General features: G+C 44.9%; 1 protein-coding gene and 1 pseudogene across 1 annotated transcript; both read right to left on the bottom strand.

Annotated features, from left to right (window-relative positions):
• Positions 1-335: 335 nt before the first annotated feature.
• Positions 336-11,007, bottom strand: LOC108281212 (annotated as a pseudogene).
• IL37 (interleukin 37) lies at positions 10,957-18,434 on the bottom strand. Its single transcript, XM_017496694.2, has 4 exons — positions 18,380-18,434; positions 12,850-13,017; positions 12,322-12,464; positions 10,957-11,548 (listed from the first exon to the last, which is right to left on the bottom strand). Exons 1-4 carry the CDS (start codon positions 18,432-18,434, stop codon positions 11,300-11,302), a joined length of 615 nt encoding a protein of 204 aa, XP_017352183.1. The 3' UTR covers positions 10,957-11,299.
• Positions 18,435-20,914: the final 2,480 nt, after the last annotated feature.

The following is a 20,914-nucleotide window of genomic DNA, read 5'->3' on the forward strand; positions in this document are numbered from 1 at the left end:
GAAGGCAAACGCTTGCCCCTAGCACATTCACAGGTTCAACTGCTACAGACTATCACTGATAAAAAGGTACTGGTGAGCCTGACCCACGTCCAGTAAACTATGGAAGTAGCAAATCCACAACACAAACTGTTCTAGTACTTTCTTTTCAAGCCTAACTCCAAAATAGGTACAACCTGGAAGCCACTACCCTAATCTGTGAAAATTGGTGGAACTTGGCTACTGGGAAGATGTGGTTGCACAGTACATTCTCATGACTCATACTAGGTTCCCACAGAGAGCTGCACAGTCAGCCCTGCAGCATTCGTAACAGTGAGTTGACAAGACTCCGATGCAGCTCAGTACTCATGTGTCTGATGTGAGTACTGTGGAGGCTGCTGGGAGGTAGCTGAGTATCCCATGCTGCTCTGCGGCTATGATGTGCTTGGTCCCGGGTTGGGATATAGGCAGCATGTGGATTGGAACGCTGATAGCCTGAGACCATGGTAAGTCCACCCGAGGTAGTGGTAGGAGGAACAAGCCTTCCTTTCTTCAAGAGGAGTCCCTGTGTGTGGCTGTTGTCTTAATTCCCTGGGTGGCCAGTTCCATTAGCATGTTTATTGCCCTGCTGCTGGTGGTGGTTCTTTTTGTCTCCTTTTCATCAGGTTCTTCTTCCATTAAAAATTCTCATTTTGGGTAAGGAATTTCACAGCTGTCAAAAAAAAAGTCTGATGCAGGAAGTGGGTCTTCTAAGAAACAGGAATTGTGTTCTGATGGAATTCGTTTTATTGGGTCCATGGTAAGCAACTGCTGAAACAAGTGGTATGCTTTACTGTCTGGTTTAACTTTATGGTTTTCCATGTACTTGATAAGGCTGCAGTTAGTACACATATTTCTTCTAAAATCTTTCATTAATGAATGTTCAGGCATCTTTTTTACATCTTCCCAATCTTTATCTGCAGGAAATCCCACTACATTGAATATTCTGTCCAGCCAGTCATGGTGATAAGGATTACTAGTTTTGATGTCTTCTTGTCAACTATGAAATATTGGTTCTGATATTAGTAGTTCTGCAAATATACACCCTGTAGCCCAAATACTAATAGCTTTGGTATAACGCCTTTCTCCAAGAAGTAGTTCAGGGGCTCGGCACCAGAATGTAACAATCACTGGATCCAAATCTGCTAATGTAAGCTACTACAATTCTTTAAAATGTCTTACATTATCCATTCATAATCAATTTTGTTAGACCAAAAAACACACTTATGTTCCTTTTCAAGGAAGCCTTGCTCTACCTTGGGTCATGTGTGAAGCTTCCATGGGATCAGCCCTTAAAGTTTCTTAAAGGACCTGTAAAACACACTCTTAAATCATTCTGAGTTCTTACAATTTCCCACATTACTTCAGGTGAGTTTTGCTAAACTTCCCACCACTATATACCAAGCATCATTTTTCCTCGGGCTTCCCATACTATTTTCCTCACTATCCTCCAACCTTCCCTAACAGTTTATTTGAGGCCTGCCAAGTTCCACCTGCCACTCAGACCCAAAGCCAAAGTCACAGGTCTTAAGCTTTCATTACTGTAGCACCTGGTACCAAATTCTGTTCCAGTAATCTGGAACAAATCAGCCCAAAACCTAGGGGATTATGTTGCTCATAATTCTGCAATTTGGGCAGGGCTAAGCTGAGATGGTTTACTCCGTTCCACATTGATCAACTGGGGCTGGAGGATGCAGTCCTAAGTGTTTCACTTACCTGGTGACAAGTTGGTACTGGTCGTCAGCTAGGAGTGCAGCTGGGGTTTTACATAAGACCCCAATTTATCAGCATGTGGGCCTCTTAATGGGGCAGCTTAGAATTTCTCACTGTATGATGGCTGGGTTGCAAGAACAAGTATTCCAAGAGACAGAAAGTATTAATAAAAGCTACCAGTTCCTTAAGACCTGGAAGAGGGTAGAAATTGTTACAACATTATTTTCACTACATTCTATTGTTCCAGCAGTCACAGAGCCACCCCAAAGTCAAGGGGAGGGAAAATAGAACCCACCTCTCAATGAGAGAAGTGTCAAGAATTTACAGTCATCTTTAATGTGTCCCATCAATGATGCTATCAGGTGATTGCTTATTGCTATCGTAATTTCATATCTATCCATCCCAATTTTATTATTCCCAATGATGCAAGAGTCTCAGGTATCATTGTGCTAGAACACACACTAGAGCTCCAGGCAACCATTCACAGCTGTCAACACCGTACATTCCTGAAGTACGTATGTGGTCCTCGCCCTCAGATTACTGGAATACCTCTCTGGGCTGTGGCACCAGTAATTTTGGTCTTTCCCATCCTCTGGCCCAATTGTCTTCCTTAGCTATGAACCTGTGTGGCTGGGAAGATGAAACAGTATCATTGCCTTGGTCAGGTTGTGTTTTCAACTAGAAGGATCACCTCCTAAGAGCTTTTCTAACTTTCTAAATTTTATCCTTAATACCTACTCTTAGCAACTTGCTGCAAGGCACAAGAGTACAAGTTAATGAGTTATTAGTGACATAGACAGAGGGAGAAAATGGAGCATGAGAGCATAATATCTTGGTGCATTGTGGCAGGATAACACTGATGTCATTTGCTCCTCTATTCCAGGGGCTGGGATGACTGATGTTGAAGGCAAATAGAGAACTTGTCTTAGGAAAATGTTTTTGAAACCCACTGCTTTGGACTATCTTTGCTTACTGGAGTTTGATGCCAAATGTCTGAATATAGCATTTCTTTAGGCGGACTTGTGGATATCTCTTGAGTGCATATCATCTGAAGGCCTGTTGTGAATTTCGAAGCAGCCTTGTGACCAATTATGTTTGTAACTGAGTATCAGTCACCTAGATGATTCCAAGTCCTGCAGCCTTGGGGTCATCCTGTTTGTGATTTTTAAGTAGAAATTTACTCAAACCCCTGTCCAACATACGGTGGAAACCCCAGTTTGCTCTACCCTATTTCGTAACACCTCAAGAGTACCTCTCATGTCACTAGCTTTTTATATCTCCTGATCTCTCTCTCATGGCTCACATATTTCAACTGTTTCCTGTATTGGTGCCAAACTGATCCAGAACTTACACACACACACACACACACACACAAACATTCTCACAAAACATTTATAGCAACCCAGTAATTCCTCAAACCTGGCTTTAGAAACACCTGGAGGACTTTTAAACAGCCTGATGCCAACCCTGCTCCCTGGATTAATTCAATAAGACTCTCTGGCAGTGGAGCCAAGCCTTGAGTATCTTTCCAAACTCCTTTAGGTATCTCAATGTCAGCCATGCTTGAGAACCTGTCATCTAGCCCAGTGCTTCTCAAATGCCAGCGTGTGTGAGAATCACCTGGAGTGCTTGTTAAAATGCAGGTTCTGTTTCTGGGGCTGTGGTGGGGCCCTAGATTCTGCATCTCTAACAAGTTCTCAAGTGATACTGATGCCACTGATCCCAAGATCACACTTTGACTAGCAAGGAGTTTGCAGATATGAGGGATGACATGGGCCCAGCAAACAATTATCACCACATATCAGACATGTCAGTGACACTGCTATCAGGAACTTCTTAGAGGCCATCCTGCTCCCTCAGTTCCAGCCCCAGGGACCCCCTCACTTCTCATTTCCCTTGGCTTCTACCTATTCTGAGGCCCTTGTCTTTCTAGGGATGCCATGGCCACTATTTAGTTACTTATTTATTTTTGAGACAGGGTCTCATTCTGTCACCCAAGCTGTAGTACAGTGGCACAGTCATGGCTCACTGTAGCCTCACCCTCCTGGGCTCAAGTGATCCTTCGACTTCAGCCTGTCAGGTAGCTGGGACTACAGGGGCATGCCACCACATCTGGCTAACTTTTTAAATTTTTTCTAGAGATCTTGTTATGTTTCCCAGGCTAATCTCAAGGGCCTGGCCTCAAGCAATCCTCCTGCTTCAGACTCCCAAAGTACTGGGATTATAGACGTGAGCCACTACACCCTGCCAAGCTGCCATGTCTTTATTGGGCAGCTCAACCTGGTTCCCTCTATCCTTACTTTCTGTCTTATACTATCTCCAGGCACATCCCAGTCCCGCTCTAAGAACTGTCTTCCCACACCTAAATGCACCATCAAAAGGATTTGCTGACCCCAAGGCAGTGCTGTGCCCAAGGCATGCTACCTCCAGCTTCTGAAAGCAGGGGTTCCCAAACTCTGTCAGTTCATGACACCCTTCGTGTCCCAGGAATGTCTTCACAGGGTACCTTAAGCCAAAAGAAATACCTGACAGTTCTACTTCTTAAGTAATTGGGTTGAAACAATTTAATGGAAATGGTTTTCATGGGCCTGAAGATGTCACTGTGTTTTCCTCAAAACATTTAAATGTCCCATGACACCTTGTGAGTGTGCTGAGGTGCCCTATAGTCCACACTCAGGAGTCATGGTTCAGAACTAGTAGTTGGTATACATATGACCTCCAAATGCCCCAGCAAGGCGATAAAACCCCATGGTAATGATTGTACATGATGTAAATGGGGGACTAAATCTGATGGGAGAGGAGGGGATTTCAGGGAGTTTCTGTCTCACCACTAGCACCAGCTGGATCTGGCACAAGCAGACCAACACTACTCTCTGTGGTAGCCAAGAGAGTCGCTTTCTAGATTCATCACCCAGTGGAAGTTCCAAAGGGCTCTGGGATTAGAATAGTATAAGAAAGAAAGTAAAGAAAAGATAGTTAAAAGAAAAGATAGTTAAAAAGAAAGTAAAAGAAAGAAAGGCAGAAAGATAGTTTGTCTCTTGGTAAAAGCTTGTAAACATGACTCATCCAATATCAGAAAATCTAGGAGGAAATCTTAACCATTATCAGAATGCTGTGACTCCTGATGGTGCAAACTGTTTCCTGTTAGGAGCCCAACCTTATGATATAGTGATTCTCAACCTTGGCTGTACAATAAAATCACTTGGAAAGCTTTCAAAAAATACCAATAGCTGGGCTCCAACCCAGACAAGTTAGTTGAGTCAGTCTCTGAAGATAAGATCAAGAGATATTTATTTATTTATTTATGACAAGGTCTTGCCCTGTTACCCCAGCTGGGGTGCAGCGGCATGATCTCGGTGCACTGTAGCCTCGGCTTCCTGAGTTCAAACAATCGTGCCACTTCAGCTTCCCAAGTAGCTGGGATTACAAGCGTACACCACACCCAGGTAATCTTTTTTTCTTTGTAGAAACAGGGCCTCACCCCATTGCTCAAGATGGTCTCAAATTCCTGGGCTCAAGGGATCCTCCTGCCTCAGCCCCCCAAAGTGCTGGGATTACAGGTATAAGCCACTGCACTCAGCCTAAAAGTTTTTTGATGAGGCCCAATTTACCTACTTTTTTTCTTTTTTTGTTTATGCTTTTAGTGTCATCTAAGAATCAACCACCAAATCCAAGATCATAAAGCTATATCCCTGTTTTCTTCTAAAAATATTATAGTTTTAGCTTTTACATTTAAGTGTTTGAGCCATTTTGAGTTAATTTCTGTATTTGGTATGAGATGAGGGCCCAGTTATATTTCTTCGCATGTGGCTATCCAGCCCCATTTCTTGAGAAAATGATTCTTTCCCTCATTGCATGTTCTCGGCACCTTTGTTGAAAAGCAGTTGATCACAGATGTATGAGTTTATTTCTGGACTCTCAATTCTATTCCATTTATTTACATTTCTCCTTATGAGGTAGGGTGTGGGACTTGACTCTGGAGGCAGGGCTTGGACACCAGACCAAATTGAGGACGAGCTGGAACACAGTTGGGGTGCAAGGAGCTTTTCACCCTTCTGCTGTCCTCACCATTGGCACAGCTGGTGCCCGATGCAGCAGAGATCCATGACACCCTGGGCATTGCTGATGGCCTGGGCCTACCAGTGAGAGTGCACAGAAAAGAGGGTTATCAATACTGCTACTACAAATGGTACTAATGAGCTTTCATTGAATCCCTCTTTACTCCTCCTATCTACCCTCTGTAAAATAGGTTTTATTATCCCCATTTTACTGATGAGTGAAATGAGATTTGAAATTCAGTAATTTGTTCAGGTTTTGAAGACATCTACGTGTTCCTGGTCATGTCTATCCCTCACGACCACACTGGGGGGAGGCAGGAAATCGAGGCTTTGTTGTTCAACTCTGTAGGAGATGTAATCATCATGGGTGAAGAGTGTGGGTATGCCACACAATGGAATGTTTCCATGGTTCAGACACATATCATCTGGAGTAGGACATCTCTTATCGTGTGTGTAAAAGACTAGACTGAAAGCCAGTACAGTGGGCTACCGATGTCCAGTCACCTAGAAATAGTTCTCAGCCTGAAAAGCATGTCACCATTTTCTAACAAAATGTGTGGGCAGAGGCAGTGTTTCTTCAAAGGGTGGACAAGAAAGAACTGCTTGTATCAGAATTACTTGGGAGTTTTTTTTTAAGGCAGCTAGATCCCTGAGTTACATCCCAAGACAGTTAAGCAAGAATCTCAGATTGTACAATCTCTCTTTTTAGGAAGCTCCCCCAGTGAGTCTTAAAGCATAGTAGAGTTTTAGCACTTCAGGGGCAGTGCAAAGAACTCTGGACTAGGAGTCACAACACCTGCAAGTCTGCCACTTAAAAGCTGCACAACTGTGGTCCAGTTGCTTGATACCTCTGTGTCTTATTTTCTCACCTATAAAATGTGCACACAAATTCTCACCCTGCCTTCCTCACAGTGTTGAGCTGATGTGACAATTACCCAGTGCATGTGAAAATTCTCTTATGGATTAGGAATCACCAGGACTATGAGAGTGTGCTGAACAGTCTCCTCTGCATCATCAGCAGAGAGAATCTCTCCCTGCCCCCTTGCTGCAACTGACCTCTGATCCTGTCCTGAGCCCCTGCATGGAGCCTCTCTGATGAGGCAACTTCTGCAAAGGGCTGTGGGCAAGGAACAAGGAGGTGTCCAGAGGCTCCAAATCCCCTGATTTGTTGGAATTTAGAATGGATTTTCCTATGGAAAATTGCCAAGGGAATGTGGGCTAAGTAAAAAATAATGATCATAACATATTTTTGCAGCAAAAAATTGAGTAGACTTTTGGGTGAGAGGTGGAAAACCTAACTATCATGCATTGCAGCCATCTGGTGGAAACTGTGCTTCAGGCTCCAGAATGACTCAGGGATGAACGTTTGGAAGCTGTTGACAATCTCTGGTCTCTTGTCCTGTAGAGCAGGAGTCAGCGCTTTTCATAGAGTGCCAGATTCTATATGTCCTGCCACATGCTTTATTGTTACAGCACAAAGAAGGCCATAGACAACAGGGCTGGTTAGCAAATCACACAAACAGGAATAAACTGTATTTGGCCTTTAGGCTGCAGTTTGCCAACCCCTGCACTAACACAAGGATTTCAAAAGTGGCGGTGGTGATGTGCAGGAGCTCGCTTAAATCAGCTTGCCATAGCCAATTGTTAACATCTCTTCCAAATTCTGTGTCTGTGCCATACTGGTAGCTTGAAACTGGCCATATTTGGAGTAGTTACACCATGGAAATTGGCAAAAGCTGTATATCTACCCTCACCGCCCCCTAAGAACCAGCTGTTCACACCATTAGGCATGTGTCCACCAGGACGAGAGCGAGGGTTGGAGGTGGTTGAACCAGACAGTGTATGGGAATATGGGGAGAAAATATTAGATGTCAGTTCCTACTTTATTTAGCCCTTGTAAATTTTTGAATTCTGTGTAAGTTTCATAAGGTACCAATGCCCACATTTCAAGGCTTGTCCTAAACTTTGTTTAATTGATTAGGATAACTGGGATGAAAAAATATTTAGAGTCTACCACTCCTAAAGCTATTTATTATAGTCTATGCTGGATAGCTCATTCCCAAACAGAGTGCAGGGTGAATAAGGGTCTTCTCTTTCTACTCCCAAGACAGCCTTCCTCTTGTCCCACCTGCCTCGCCCTGCCCCAGGACCTTGGATGGGGTAGAAGGAGTGACCAGCTGTGAAAGGAGCACTGGTTGGAATGTTTCCTATGGGAGTTTCTCCTGCAGATCAAATGCCCTGAGATCACCTTTTGAGAGACATTAAATTTCATGAGATGAACAGTTATAATGTTCGGTATTATGAGTTGGATTATGTTCCCTGAAAAGATACATTGAAGTCTTACCCCACAGTAGCTGAATGTGACCTTACTTAGACATACAGTCTTTACAGATACAATCAACTTAAGATAAAGTCATTCAAGTGAGCCCTAATTCAGTATGACAGTGTCCTTTTAGGAAGGGGGAAATCTGCATACAGAAACACAGAGAGAAGACAGCCATGTGAAGATGCCACCAGTCGAGGAGCCCCTGGAGCTGTCACAAACTGAAGAGAGGCCTGGAACGGATTCTCTCTCAGAGCTCTCAGAATGAACAAACACCTGGAGTTCAAACTTTGGCTTCCTGAACCAGGAAACAATAAAGTTTATGGTTCTTTATGGGAGCCCTCGCAAACCAATACTTTGGGATTCTCAGGAGTAATGCACAAGGGCCAAAACTTTTTCACTAAACATAAAAACCCATGATTGCAATTACAATTAGGAAAATGAAATTCAAACCACCTGAGTTTATTTATACACATTTTCCAAAATGCATCTGCTTTACAGAGGAAAGTCATATTACTATAGAAATAAGGAGGAGACCATCATTTAAATAGAAGCCTTCCTTTCCTTTCTCCCTCTCTCCCTCTTTTATTCTCTTCTTCATTTATAGAAATCTTAGGGAGTTCCTACAAGTACCAGGCACTGCAGTGGGTTCTTGGGATACATCAGAGAGCAAAGCACTTACATGCTAGTGGGAGACACAAACAATAAATGTGAGAAGCAAACTATATAGCATGATAGAGTGAGAAAAATCAGACTTGGCAAACGGGAGTCAGCAGTGCTGTGGTGAGAGAAGGTTGTAGCATTAAACGGGGTAGCACACATATGCGATCACCACAACCATGCCTTTTGTGACATCCTGAGCCTTCTGACAAAGAAGTCAACAGTACACAGGGCCTGTGCTTTGGTAAGGTGTTGGTGCATTTGCTATCTTGGTGGAGCCTCACTGGAAGCATGAGTGACCCACGCCAGAGTGACTTGCCAGCCTGACTTCCAGGTTGGAAGGCGAAGGAGCAGGACCGAGCCCAGGCTGTCCATGTCTCCATTTGGCCTACATGGTCAGCCTCTTCAAGGCCATGGTCAGTAAGCCCCATTTCCTTTCTGCTAGCTGTAAGGGAACCAGAGTCCTCACTGCCATGAGACAGCCCTGACTCAGAGACTAATTTGAATAACTGTGTGTCTTTGTCATGAAAACAGTTTTGTGATATTACGAAGAAGACATGCCTTCTTCTCCAAAGTATCAGTGTTACCTGGTCACATTTTTTTCTTTCATATAGTGATACATAATATTTCACATATTTGTGGCATATATGTGAGTATTTATTATATGCACAGAATGTGTAATGATCAAGGTAGTGTTTGAAGAATTCATTGCCTTGAATATTTACCACTTCTCCATGTTGGAAACATCCTCTAAATATACTATGTACTTTTTTGTCACTCTGCTGGTGTGAATCACCATCATCATCAGGATCAGAAACATAAGCAGCCAACCTCATGAGAGTTCTTCCCATGCATGTCAGCTCACTTGAGCCTGTGTGCGGGGGTTGTTGTCCCTACTCCTCCTTTATGCCTCAGTTTTGTCTTCCTGCCCACCACCCACACACCTTTCTCCTGAGATTAGCTCTCCACCTCTGCTTGAGGAGCATCACTGGCCTCGTGGGATACAGTCTTGCAGGGAGTGTTCATCAGCGTGCTCTGCCTTTCATTGCCAAATGAGTTGACACATGACCCAAACTAGGGCAGTCACATGCTCTGCTTGGAATCTCAATCTTTTGCTAACTGACAAAAAGCATGATTGGCTCTTACCCATCTGAGTGGTGGTACCAACGTTTTCTGGGTTCTGTCATTTTTGGCCTGCCAGAAATCTCTGACTCTTATTCTTCAGCGTGTCTTTCCATTTTGAAAGTTACTTCACATGATAGGCAGAATAATGGTACCCCAAAAATGTCCACATTCTAATCCCAGACCCTGTGAATATGTTACCTTACATAGTAAAAGGGACTTAACTATAATCACTTTGTGATTAAAGTTAAGCCCCTTCAAGATGGGACAGTATCCTGGATATTGAAGTGGGCCTGATGCAAATCGCAAGTGTTCTTACATGTGAAAGAGGAAGGCAGGAGAGTCAGAGTAAAGCAGTGTGAGAAAAACTGAAGCAGTGAAGATGGGAGGGGGCCACTAGCCAAGGAATGCAGGTAGCTTCTGGAAGTTGGAAAAGGCAAGGAAATTGACTGTTCCCTAGAGCCTCCCAAAGCAACGCAGTCCTGCTGATACTTTGATATTGGCCCAGTGAGACACATTCCAGACTGACCTCCATAACTGCAAGATAAGACATTGCATTGCTTAAACCACTAAGTTGGTGGTAATTTGTTACAGCAGCAGTAAGAAGTAAATATTCCCAAGACCCTTCTAGAAAACTCCTTTTTTAGTATACTTTTTGCTTAAATAAGCTAGAAGTTATTATTATTGCTTGTAACTGAAGAGCTAAAACTAACAAACTAATTTCCAAGCCTCAGTCCCCTGTCTCCACCCCCTCACTCTGTTTCCAGGCCCTGATTTCCATTTGGCCAGCCTTTCTATGCCCCATTATCAGGATCTGAGCCCTGCTTAGTGATATGACCGTCTCCTTGTTAACAGCCCTCCCAGACACTGACTGACTGGTCTCCTATCATCTGACCCAGATTCCTTGTCTTTGTGCCTTTCCACAGGCCAGGTCACACTGCTCCTTATCTGGGACCCAACTGCCCCTTTTCTGTTATCACTTAGCTTGATGGTGGCTGTTGCATTTCTTTCTTGCACATAATGCTTAAACATGGAGTCAGCCACTTCTTCCCCAGGATCAATGCCCTCAGCATCTACCAAACCCCAGTAGGAAGGACTGATTCTAGAGCATAGCATGCACCCAGATGCTCCTTCCTCTTGCAAGTATCACACTCAGACTGGCCATATCATGGCATATGACACGCACATGGATGTCTGATGGTTCAGGGTAGCAGTGTACAGGTAGAAGCTGGGCTCTTTCCTACCCAGAACTTTGTAATTAAACAATCTTCTTGCTATTTCCTAAAAACACAAATCCTTAAAGTATGAATGAGAAATGAAACACACTGATATAAAGGTTAGTGAGCAGGATTTCGGTTTTTATATAATTAGGCCAATTAGCCAGGAAGGCATTCGATGGGGTAGTTTCCTAATCGCTGACCTCACTGGGGCTCATTTCAGGTTTGCAAACTGGATGAAATGAAAATTCAATGTGTTTCTTATGCTCATGTTTATCTGTTACTCCAACAGGTTCATTACAATTGCAGGAGGTGCAAACAAACCATCCGGGGTGAGCCACTGACTCCAGCAAGTTCTGGGAGCCCACCTGAGTCCTATAAAAGATGAAGGGACGGCGTGCCGATTCCTTTTGATCAGTCAGCTTCATCAGTTTCTTCTTCTGTAAGGTAAAAGAGATTAATTATATAGACAGGCTTTGAGAGGGAGAAACACCCAGCACATGTGCTTATCCTCCAGGCCTTTACACAGGAGAGGAGGAAAAGAGAGAAGGCAGATGGTCCTTGGGGAAGACAGCATGTCAGCCTTGGTACTGGAATTTAAGGGATGATAAGATCTCATGCCTTCTTTTCTATGCCCTCTTGTCCCCCAAATTAAAAATAAATTGAGACAGATGTAAGAGTCAGATGGACACCGAAATCTCAGTTCTATAGTTTTTAAAGTTAGGTTAGAGAATATGGCTTAGATCTGCATCCAACTGGGCTTCATAAGATTTCTCCCCTCAAGTGAAAGGATGCTCCATCTAGGACTAAATTTGAAGAGCAGACACACTGCCCTCTGAGTGCTCCCTCACACCCTCCTACCCTGCAGCAGACACCAGGGTCCTGGCCCAAGTGTGCTGCCTACCACAGGGAAGGCCACAGCAGGAGGGGAGTGCCACCCATCCAGGGCCAGGGCCCATGAGCGTGGGAGAGGAGAAAGGATTCTCAGTTCCTCATTGCCTCCCTGCTGTGTGGAGTCCTTCCTCCTTCCTTAGAAGAGGCAAGGAACCAGAGGGGAAGGTATGGGACTCTTCTGCCTGGTGCTTCCAGAAAGGTGGATGTCTCTGTTATATTAGCCAAGATAAGAATTTGCAGGAAAGTGAGAGGCATTGAGGATCTTGACCTTTTACTTTGGGGTAGCAAAAGGCACAGGAAATTGAGCTAGAACTCTTACCTTCAGCTGAAGGGATGGACGACTTTGTCCTTTATCCTTGTCACAGTAGAGACAAAACTCCCCTTTAGAGACTCCCAAGAGAACAGGACTTCCTTTCTCTGCAGAGGCTGAGCTCAAGGATGTGGGTAACATAAAGAAGATCTCTGGAAAAAGACAATCAGAACATGGGTGGGTTCTCAGGGGAAGGAAAGGTCCCTCCTGTCTGCTGCGTTTCAGACCTGACATGCAGTCCTTCTCCCCTTGACTCTGTGGTCCACATCTCCCTCCATCACACTGGTTTAAGCCTCTTCTTGTTCCAACCTAAGCGTCTGGCTCCTTCTTTTTTCCCTGCCCTTCCAGAAAGAGTCCTTTCAGATCTGGTCATTGCTAGAGACCTTCCATCTGATGCCCAAGTCTCTGGGGCCTTTCCTCCCCGCTTCTACCACCTGCTGGAGCTGGGGCATGGTCTAGCATCAGCTGAGCCCACCTGGAGGTAGGCCTTACCCCTGCTGGGTGGGGACAGAAAACACAGCCAAAACTGAGAATCACCTGGGCGTATGTAGCTTTTATCTGGAACTGCTATGAGATTCCCAGAGTCCAGGACCAGTACTTTGTGATCCTGGTCATGAATGCTGAATTTCTTCGGGTTTAAGTTCTTCAACTTTGTACCTAGATCAACAAAACCGGATATCAACACTTCACATTGAAAATGGAAGACTCAGCCCTTTCTTCCCCACATCTGAGGGCCCCAGCCCCAGCCCCAGCCACAGGCCCAGCTCTCCACCCTGCCTGTGGGCTCAGGCATCACAGTCACTGAATATTTCTTCCACTCCCAGGCTTGCTGTCTTACTGGGATGAGCAATTTAGCATTCTGTGCAAGCACATTGGTTCCAGATTTGGACAGATGGATTAAAATCCAAGCTCTGCTGTAGGACAGAGGACAAGTTACTAAATCTCTCCCAATGCCAATGTCCTCACCTGTGAAATGAGAGTAAGAACAGCACCTACTTGAGAGAGGAGTTACGAGAACTAAAATGCTCACTCAAGTAAGTAGGACTTAGCCTGACCTAAGACCTATAAAAAGGACATTTTATAATCACTGTTTTTCTTAACTCTCTTTTATGCACCCTCTGGCTGGGGGCATCATTCCATCAGCAGTGCCTAGAATGGGACAGACACCCACACTGGCCAGGCTAAGGGAGTAGTGATGGAAGAGTTGGGAGAGGTGGAGGCAGGAAGCCCCCAGGAGCCCAGATCGGTGCAAGGCTTAGCTGGAGCATTAGCGGCTCCTTTGAAAAGCCACAAATCTTGCACCTGGCCCTGGAGGAACATCTTCCAGTGGCAGGACTAGCCACAACAGTGCTCAGAGAGTCTTAGGGTATGGGCTTCTAGCAACTCATTCAGGCCAGACCTGCCTAGAGTGGGGTCTTAAAAGGGAACCTTCCCTCCTGGCCTCTGATTGGACAGGTGACCCTCACCTCAGCGAGGAGCTCAAGCACTTGTTTGATAAAGGACAAGGGACCCCAGGCTGGGCCAGTGACTGTCAGGAATGGGTGGGTGGCTGGAAGATGGCAAATGTCACAATATGATAACACAGTAACCACCACACTATGTGAAGCTATAATATGGGTATCTGTGATAGGCAATTCTAATGCAGACAATAATTCTAAGATGTTACTCTCCTCCCATGCCATAAGCACACAGCCGCTCCCTGGGTTTCTCACTGTGGAATGACCTCTTCGTCTCCTCATGCCCAGACAGTGGAGAGGACTCCTCCTGTAACACCAGCCCTCCAGCCACCTCTTCCCTGCAGCCCTCCTCGGCCCCCACTGCACAGGGTGGCTTCCTCCCTGGTGCTGCAGCACTTTGCACTCATCGGTGGTACTTGCACACAGGTATTGGTGTCTTTGTCTTGCTTCCCCGTAGCACTGTGAGCTCCCCAGGAGCAGGCTCCCTGTCTGACTCACCTGTGATCCTCCACCTCCCGCCCTGTAGTGCCCCAAGTATCATGGACACTCGGTGCCTATGGAAGAGATGACTGGCCCCAGGCGAGACCCTAAGTAACTCCCCAGTGATATGGGGTCAGATGAGGTCCAAGGGTCTCAGCCCTGCATTACATCAGAATCTCTTCAGGAGCTTTTCTGGGCCCCACCCAGACATTCTGAGTTCATTGGGCAGATGCAGGTTGACTGAAAGTTACTGAGCCAGCTGAACTCTAAGGCTTTCCATTTCCCACACTTTGATGTGCAAGAAATCACCTGCAAACTATGGTTCAGTAGGTCTGGGTGGTGCCAAGGCTCTGCCTTTCTGTTGCACCCCAGAGCTATGGGTACTGTTGGTCTGAGGACTTCTGAGTGGCATGGCCTAGGGTGGTGGCTCTCAACCCTGGCGCACACTGGGAATCACCTGGTGGGTGGCATTTTAAGACCATGGATACCTGCGCCTCGAACCCCTGAGATTCTCATTCAATTAGTCCAGGGTGAGACTGGAAAAATGCTATTTTTAAGAAGCTGCTGCCGGGCGCGGTGGCTCAAGCCTGTAATCCCAGCACTTTGGGAGGCCGAGGCGGGTGGATCACAAGGTCAAGAGATCGAGACCATCCTGGCCAACATGGTGAAACCCCATCTCTACTGAAAATACAAAAATTAGCTGGACATGGTGGCATGTGCCTGTAGTCCCAGCTACTCGGGAGGCTGAGGCAGGAGAATTGCTTGAACTCGGGAGGCAGAGGTTGCAGTGAGCCAAGATTGTGCCACTGCACTCCAGCTTGGCGCCTAGCAACAGAGTGAGACTCTGTCTCAAAAAAAAAAAAAAAATGACAAGGAAGGGCTTCAGGACTCAACAGTAAGAACAGTGAGCAGGAGTAGGTGGGTGGAGCTGACGGGTCGTTAAGGACAGGGATATCAACTATTTGGTCTTGACCTGTTTGTGGTTTGGCAGTAACCCTGAATACATGGAGCATAACTGCCTCTGTCATGTTGGGGTAAATCAAAGGACACAGAAAGTTGGAGGCACTTGACAGAGAATTTGGCAGCCAGGACATCAGAGCAAGAGATGTCTTGCAGAAATGTAGATATCCAAAGACAGAAAGATACTGTGGTGCTGCTGAAGGACAGAAGGATACTCAGGCTGGAGGACCTGGAGCCATCCCTGGGGGGTACACATGAAATCTGCCACCTGTATTAAGATAAATTCAGGGAGCTTTCACAGAACTCCCTAAAGAAGCAGTGCGTCTGGCCATCTGAAATCCATTTCTTTGCACCCAAAATCTGTTTCCAAGGACCAATATTTTCTAGATTCTGAAGTCAGTCTACTGAGCCTTCAGAGAAGGGACAAGCATTTCCAGGATTTGCAGGTTTCCTAAGCTAGTGTCTGCCTGGCCCCCTGGCAATGCCCTGCTTGTTGGTAGAAGCCCTCCTGGGAGAGAGAAGACTGCTACTGGGGCTGAGAGCAAGGTATTCCGGGGAGGTCTTAGAGATCATATTTAGAAACTAAGATGTGCTTCCAGTGGGGATAAAAAGCAAGGGGGCTAAATGGCCAGACACTACTCTACTTCCCCATCCATGCCTGTTGGCCTTGAAAGGCAGCACAGGAGGATCACCTACCTGGGCCAGGGATCCTCGTGGTCGGTGGCTCCGTCTTGGACTCCTGGAACTCCACTTGCCTTCAGTTCTCAGGATCCCATATTTAAAGGAGAGGTCTGGTACTCATTCAGAATCAACAAATTGGGAGTGTCTTCTAAATACAATACAGTATTCCATTAGACAATAATAAATAGCATCCTCAGTTATCAGTCATCATTCATTTCCTGCTATTTTCCATGCCGAGGGTATAAACAAATTCCTGTGGGGTAATGCCACTCTGCTAAGGGCGTGCCACACCCATTCAACACATTTCAAGGCACTTGGGATAGATCAGGTGGTTGCCAGTCCAGTCTAATAACAGAGGTATAGAAAAAAGACAAGAGTGAAGGAAAGAAGAAGTGCAGAGCTTAGTCAGTCAATGAGCATGGGAGGTTCAGGGAAGCCCTTGTTCTCATGATGGTTCTTTGCCCTAATCCCAGGGTTTATGCAAATAGAGTCCCCATGTTCCAGAGAAAAATGTCCTCCTTTCATGTCTCCTTCCAGGTACACTCTGCAATGTACTAACGCTGCCCTACACCTATTCTCTGTCCCCTCCTCTTCACAAGTGACATGCAAAGGGACCTTCCTTGATCAAGCCCTCCAAGGACTAGCTTCCCTCTGCAGCCCATTAGCTATTTACCTGTACTTCCTTGCATTTGCCTTTGCCGGTTACAGTGTATGGCTATGTTTTACAATGTCACACACAGCTAGTCAGCATGAAGGAAAATCCACATAACCAATTAAAGTAATAGCTTCTGGACCACCACCAGCAGCACGTCAATAACACAGGAACAACAGTCCAGCACAACAGTTAACCACAGTGCTCTCACTGTGCCAGGTCTGGGCTCAGCCCATTTTTCTTCTTCTCCAACCAAATCCTTTGATGACCCTGGGAGTAAATACCATCCTTCCTGTTTTACACACAAAAGGCAGTGCAGTTTAGAGAGGATGCACAATTTACCCAGGATCACATCCTTAATTGCTGGGAGAACTATAACACTATAACCCAGGCCTTTCTGAGCATGCTGCAGCCTCATCTCTTAAACTTGACTGAAGACTGTGGTCTCATCTTCTAGCCTTTCTTCACGTACACATTTATAACATACAAATATAGGAATGTGTCTGACAAATTATTTTGTAAGCTACATTTCCTACTTAATGCATCTTGCCTTTTCTACTCAATGTGATATCTCAAACATTGTTCCATTTCATCAGTATTTTTCTACAGTAGTATATCTAATTACTACAAGGTATTCCATTATTTGTCTAAAGACCTGGTAAAATGTTATTCCCTTGATGGCTAGAATAAAAATTCCTGATTTGTCTGTTAAATTCCTAATAAGGACACACATATCTTTAGAGAACTTCTGGATAAACCTCTTGGGATGGGATGAGATTGTGAAGGAAAAGACGAAGTAAAAATTTTTAAAAGTCAAAGCAACCACTAACTTATCTTCTAAGAAGGTGGTTGGGGTATGTGTGGGCACTTCTGTGGTGCTGACTTCTGGAATGAATGAGGATGTGAATGTGGGGGCAGCTGACCATTGCTCTCAGGACGGGGAAGATGGAGTTGGGGGTAGTGTGCCATGTTGAGGTAGTTGCAATATAGACTTGTAGAGATCGCACCAAGTGGTTCTGGAAAGGAAGGGAAATGCAAGAGAAGAGTTTGTCTGTAAAAGGGGGTGCTATGTAGCATAGTATCGGGTATTTACAGTAAGCTCTCGCCTTTATTGCCCCATATAAAACCTCAACAAGTTCAATTCTCTGTACCAATACTGGTATACAAGGGACATTGTTTGTAGGAGGTTGAAGCTCTTGTAAATACAATACAGTATTCCATTGTACAAGGGACAGCTCACTTGTATGTCACATATGAACAGATCATAGTTTAATCCTCAATTTTAAACATTTGAGTTATTTCCACTTTTACACTATTATATGTAAGATATATATATATATACACACACACACATACACATATATATGGCCTAAAGTGCAAAAGGGAATATCTTTCATGTAAATAAATCAACTGTAAATCGTAGTCACTCTGTGCCTTTCCTTGTGCTGTGCAGATACAAAGGAACCAAAGGCCTTTCTCCCCGCCCAATATACATATAACACACGTAACATATATAAATATGTATGTATAAATTCTGTGCTTAACATACTCTTTTGATATTTCTGAACAGATTAGACCCCACTGAGATTCCACCTTTAAAGAAATTCCACTTGACAGAAATGCCAGATAAGCTGACAAGAGGAGACAGACAGCACAGGCTGCCAAGCATGCCCTTTATCAGACACCCAGCTCCTACCCAGTGTGGGAAGCCAGGGTCCTGGTGACTGTGCAGCGCTGAGGCTGCTGCTCCTTGGGTGACACAGCAAATATGGCATGTGTCCTCAGGTCACTGGCCATCCTCTCTGATACAGGACATTTTGGCATTTTGGACCCTCACCTGAAGCTTCTGGCAGCTCTGAGTTGGTGGTAGGGGGAGGGGGGTCTTGTTCCATCATCCACAAGTTATTTCAAGAATTTACACCAATTTTTTGTTGTTGTTATTATTTGGGCCATAGGAAGTGAGTATTAACAGAGGAAAAACTCTCAAGAGAATGTTCCACACAGTGTGGTGGTTACTGTGCTATCATATAGTCTTATTTCCTATTTTCCAGCCACCCACCCATCCCTGACAGTCACTGGCTCAGCATAGGGCCTTCCACCTTCCATCAAACAAATGCCTGAGCTCCTCACTGAAGGGTAAATCACCTGCCAGTAGTGAAGGGTCCCTGTTATGATCCCTCTCTACGCAGGCCTGGTCCAAATGAACTTCTAGGAGCCCACACCCTGGGAAATCTCCTGGCTACTCTTATAGCTGGCCCCGCCTGCTGGAAGAGGTTCCTCCAGGGCCAGGCGCAAGCCCAGAGGCTTTTCCAAGAAGCCCCTGCAGCATTAGCTCAGCCTTGTACCATACTGGACTCCTGGGGGCTTTCTGCCTCCACTTCTTCCTTCTTCACTCCTCCATTATTGCACTCTTGGCCCAGCCCATGCAGGAATCTATCCCATTCTGATGGCATGATATCCCAGTCAGAAGGTGCAGAATGGATGTTTAATAATCACAACATCAATAACAAACAATTTTTGATTTTCTCAATAGTCAGGTATCTTGCTGAATGCTGTTCATTGTTAACTTTTTTAATTCTCAAGAACCCCTATTAGGTGAGCATTATTCCAATCCTCACATCATGCATGAAAAGTATGAGGTTTGGAAGGATTTTTAAAGTTTCTCTATGTCCCACACTAATAAGGGAGAGAGCTCAGATTTGTAACCAAGTCTATCTACTTCCAGAGCCCAAGTTCTGATGCTCTCAGCAGTCTCTACTGTGACAAGGAAGAAGGACAAATCCAGCACTTTCTAGGGCTAATGGCAAGTGGTTCAGAAAATAATTTTTCTAGTGTTCTACCCCTGAATGTCTCTCACTCACATTCAACCCAGAGTGAAAGGGTGTTTCCCTGGGAATCTGGTAAAACTGCTCAGTCTTCATGCAAAGGGAGGAGAAAATTGTGCTTTTTGCTTTCACATTCCTTCCTTGGCCCAAAAGATAGAAAACCCTGTCATTGGCACATACTGGGGAGAGGATCTTCATGCATGTGGCCCTGCCCCTTCCCCTCTGACTGTGGGGCTGGGCATCCTGAGGACAGGTGTGTCACCTCCTGCCCAGATCCTGTTCTCTGGAGGTCTCCACACAAGTGTGGGCTAGCAATTCTCGGAATGACCTATGCTCTGCAGACTAAAACTCTCTCTTCGACAGTTAATCCCACGATCTGGCCTCAGTGAACTGAGTAATAGGGAACCCACCTGAGTATAGATTCGTGACATATTCTATAGTCCAATATTTAAATAATTGGAGCACTATATAATAAGCAAAAATTTGATTCCTGCCTCCTGCAGCCTGCATTATCATAAGATTTGTCCAGGCATGTAAAGCAGCAGAGACAGAAAGGCTCTAGGACTAGCCATGCTGAAGAGGCTGGACGGTGCTCAGGGAACTGATCCAGTTGCAGATGCCCAATAGAAACATTCAGACTGATGCCCAGAGCAGAGTCCAAAGGAGTGTGGCAATGTATTGTCTTGGTAAGTATTCAGTTGGGGAAGATGGGAGGGGTCCCATACAGGTATGAGCAAATCCCATTAGGTGGGAGGAGCACAGCGAGAAATCTGGGTCAAGTAGTAGCCACTGCATGCTCCAGATAAGCATGCAGTCAGTATCTGCAAGGCCCATGAACAAGGACCAGGGGCCCAGTCACAGGAATGAGGTTTGGAAGATTAGCAACTTTTAAGGGGCTAAGGTACTGGACAGTAAGCAGGACACAGCCCAGAACAAGAGACAGTAGTGAAGTGGAAGAAATTATGTGATTTCATGTTTACTGTAAGAAGCTTTTGGAAATCAGTAAAGACATGTTTGCCAGCCCCATTATTAGTGCTCTTATTAACATCTTCTGATTGTCGGTCTGCTCATTTCACTATTACATTTTCCCACAATGTCTGTACCTAAATGTTTGGCATGATTTCTGCAGTTGCTAGGTTTGGCATTCTGCATATATCCATGAGGACAGATATATTGATCCTGTTGATTAAATGCTTGCTATTCGTACTGCTCTCTTTTTCTCTCATCTTAATCTGTTAATATGAAGTACATTAAGATCCCCCATGTAATATATGTTTATTATTTTGATCTCAATTTTGGCATGATATATTTTTGAAACTATGTTATTAGTGAGCCCTATGATAATCCTCACTTTATGCATGAGAAGTCCGAGGTTTAGAAGATTTAGAAATTAGCTATGTGTCTTACACTAATAAGTGAGAACGCTCAAATTTGCGCCCAAGTCCAATTTAGAATTGTTGTATCTCCCTGGTGAATGGAAGCTTTTATCTTTAAGGAGACACCTCTTTATCTTTAGCAATGCTTATTGCCTTAAAGTCCACTTTGTC

Source organism: Cebus imitator, unplaced genomic scaffold (genome assembly GCF_001604975.1).
Source record: "Cebus imitator isolate Cc_AM_T3 unplaced genomic scaffold, Cebus_imitator-1.0 Scaffold222, whole genome shotgun sequence".
In the NCBI taxonomy this organism is placed as follows: domain Eukaryota; kingdom Metazoa; phylum Chordata; class Mammalia; order Primates; family Cebidae; genus Cebus; species Cebus imitator.

Coding starts and splice junctions, on each gene's coding strand:
- IL37 (XM_017496694.2), bottom strand. CDS start 18,434: ATGGAACAAGACCCCCCTCCCCCTACCACCAACTCAGAGCTGCCAGAA. Junction 13,018..18,379: donor AGAGCTGCCAGAAGCTTCAG/GTGAGGGTCCAA, acceptor GAAAGGGCTGAG/TCTTCCATTTTCAATGTGAA. Junction 11,549..12,321: donor GTCCATCCCTTCAGCTGAAG/GTAAGAGTTCTA, acceptor TTTACCTTACAG/AAGAAGAAACTGATGAAGCT.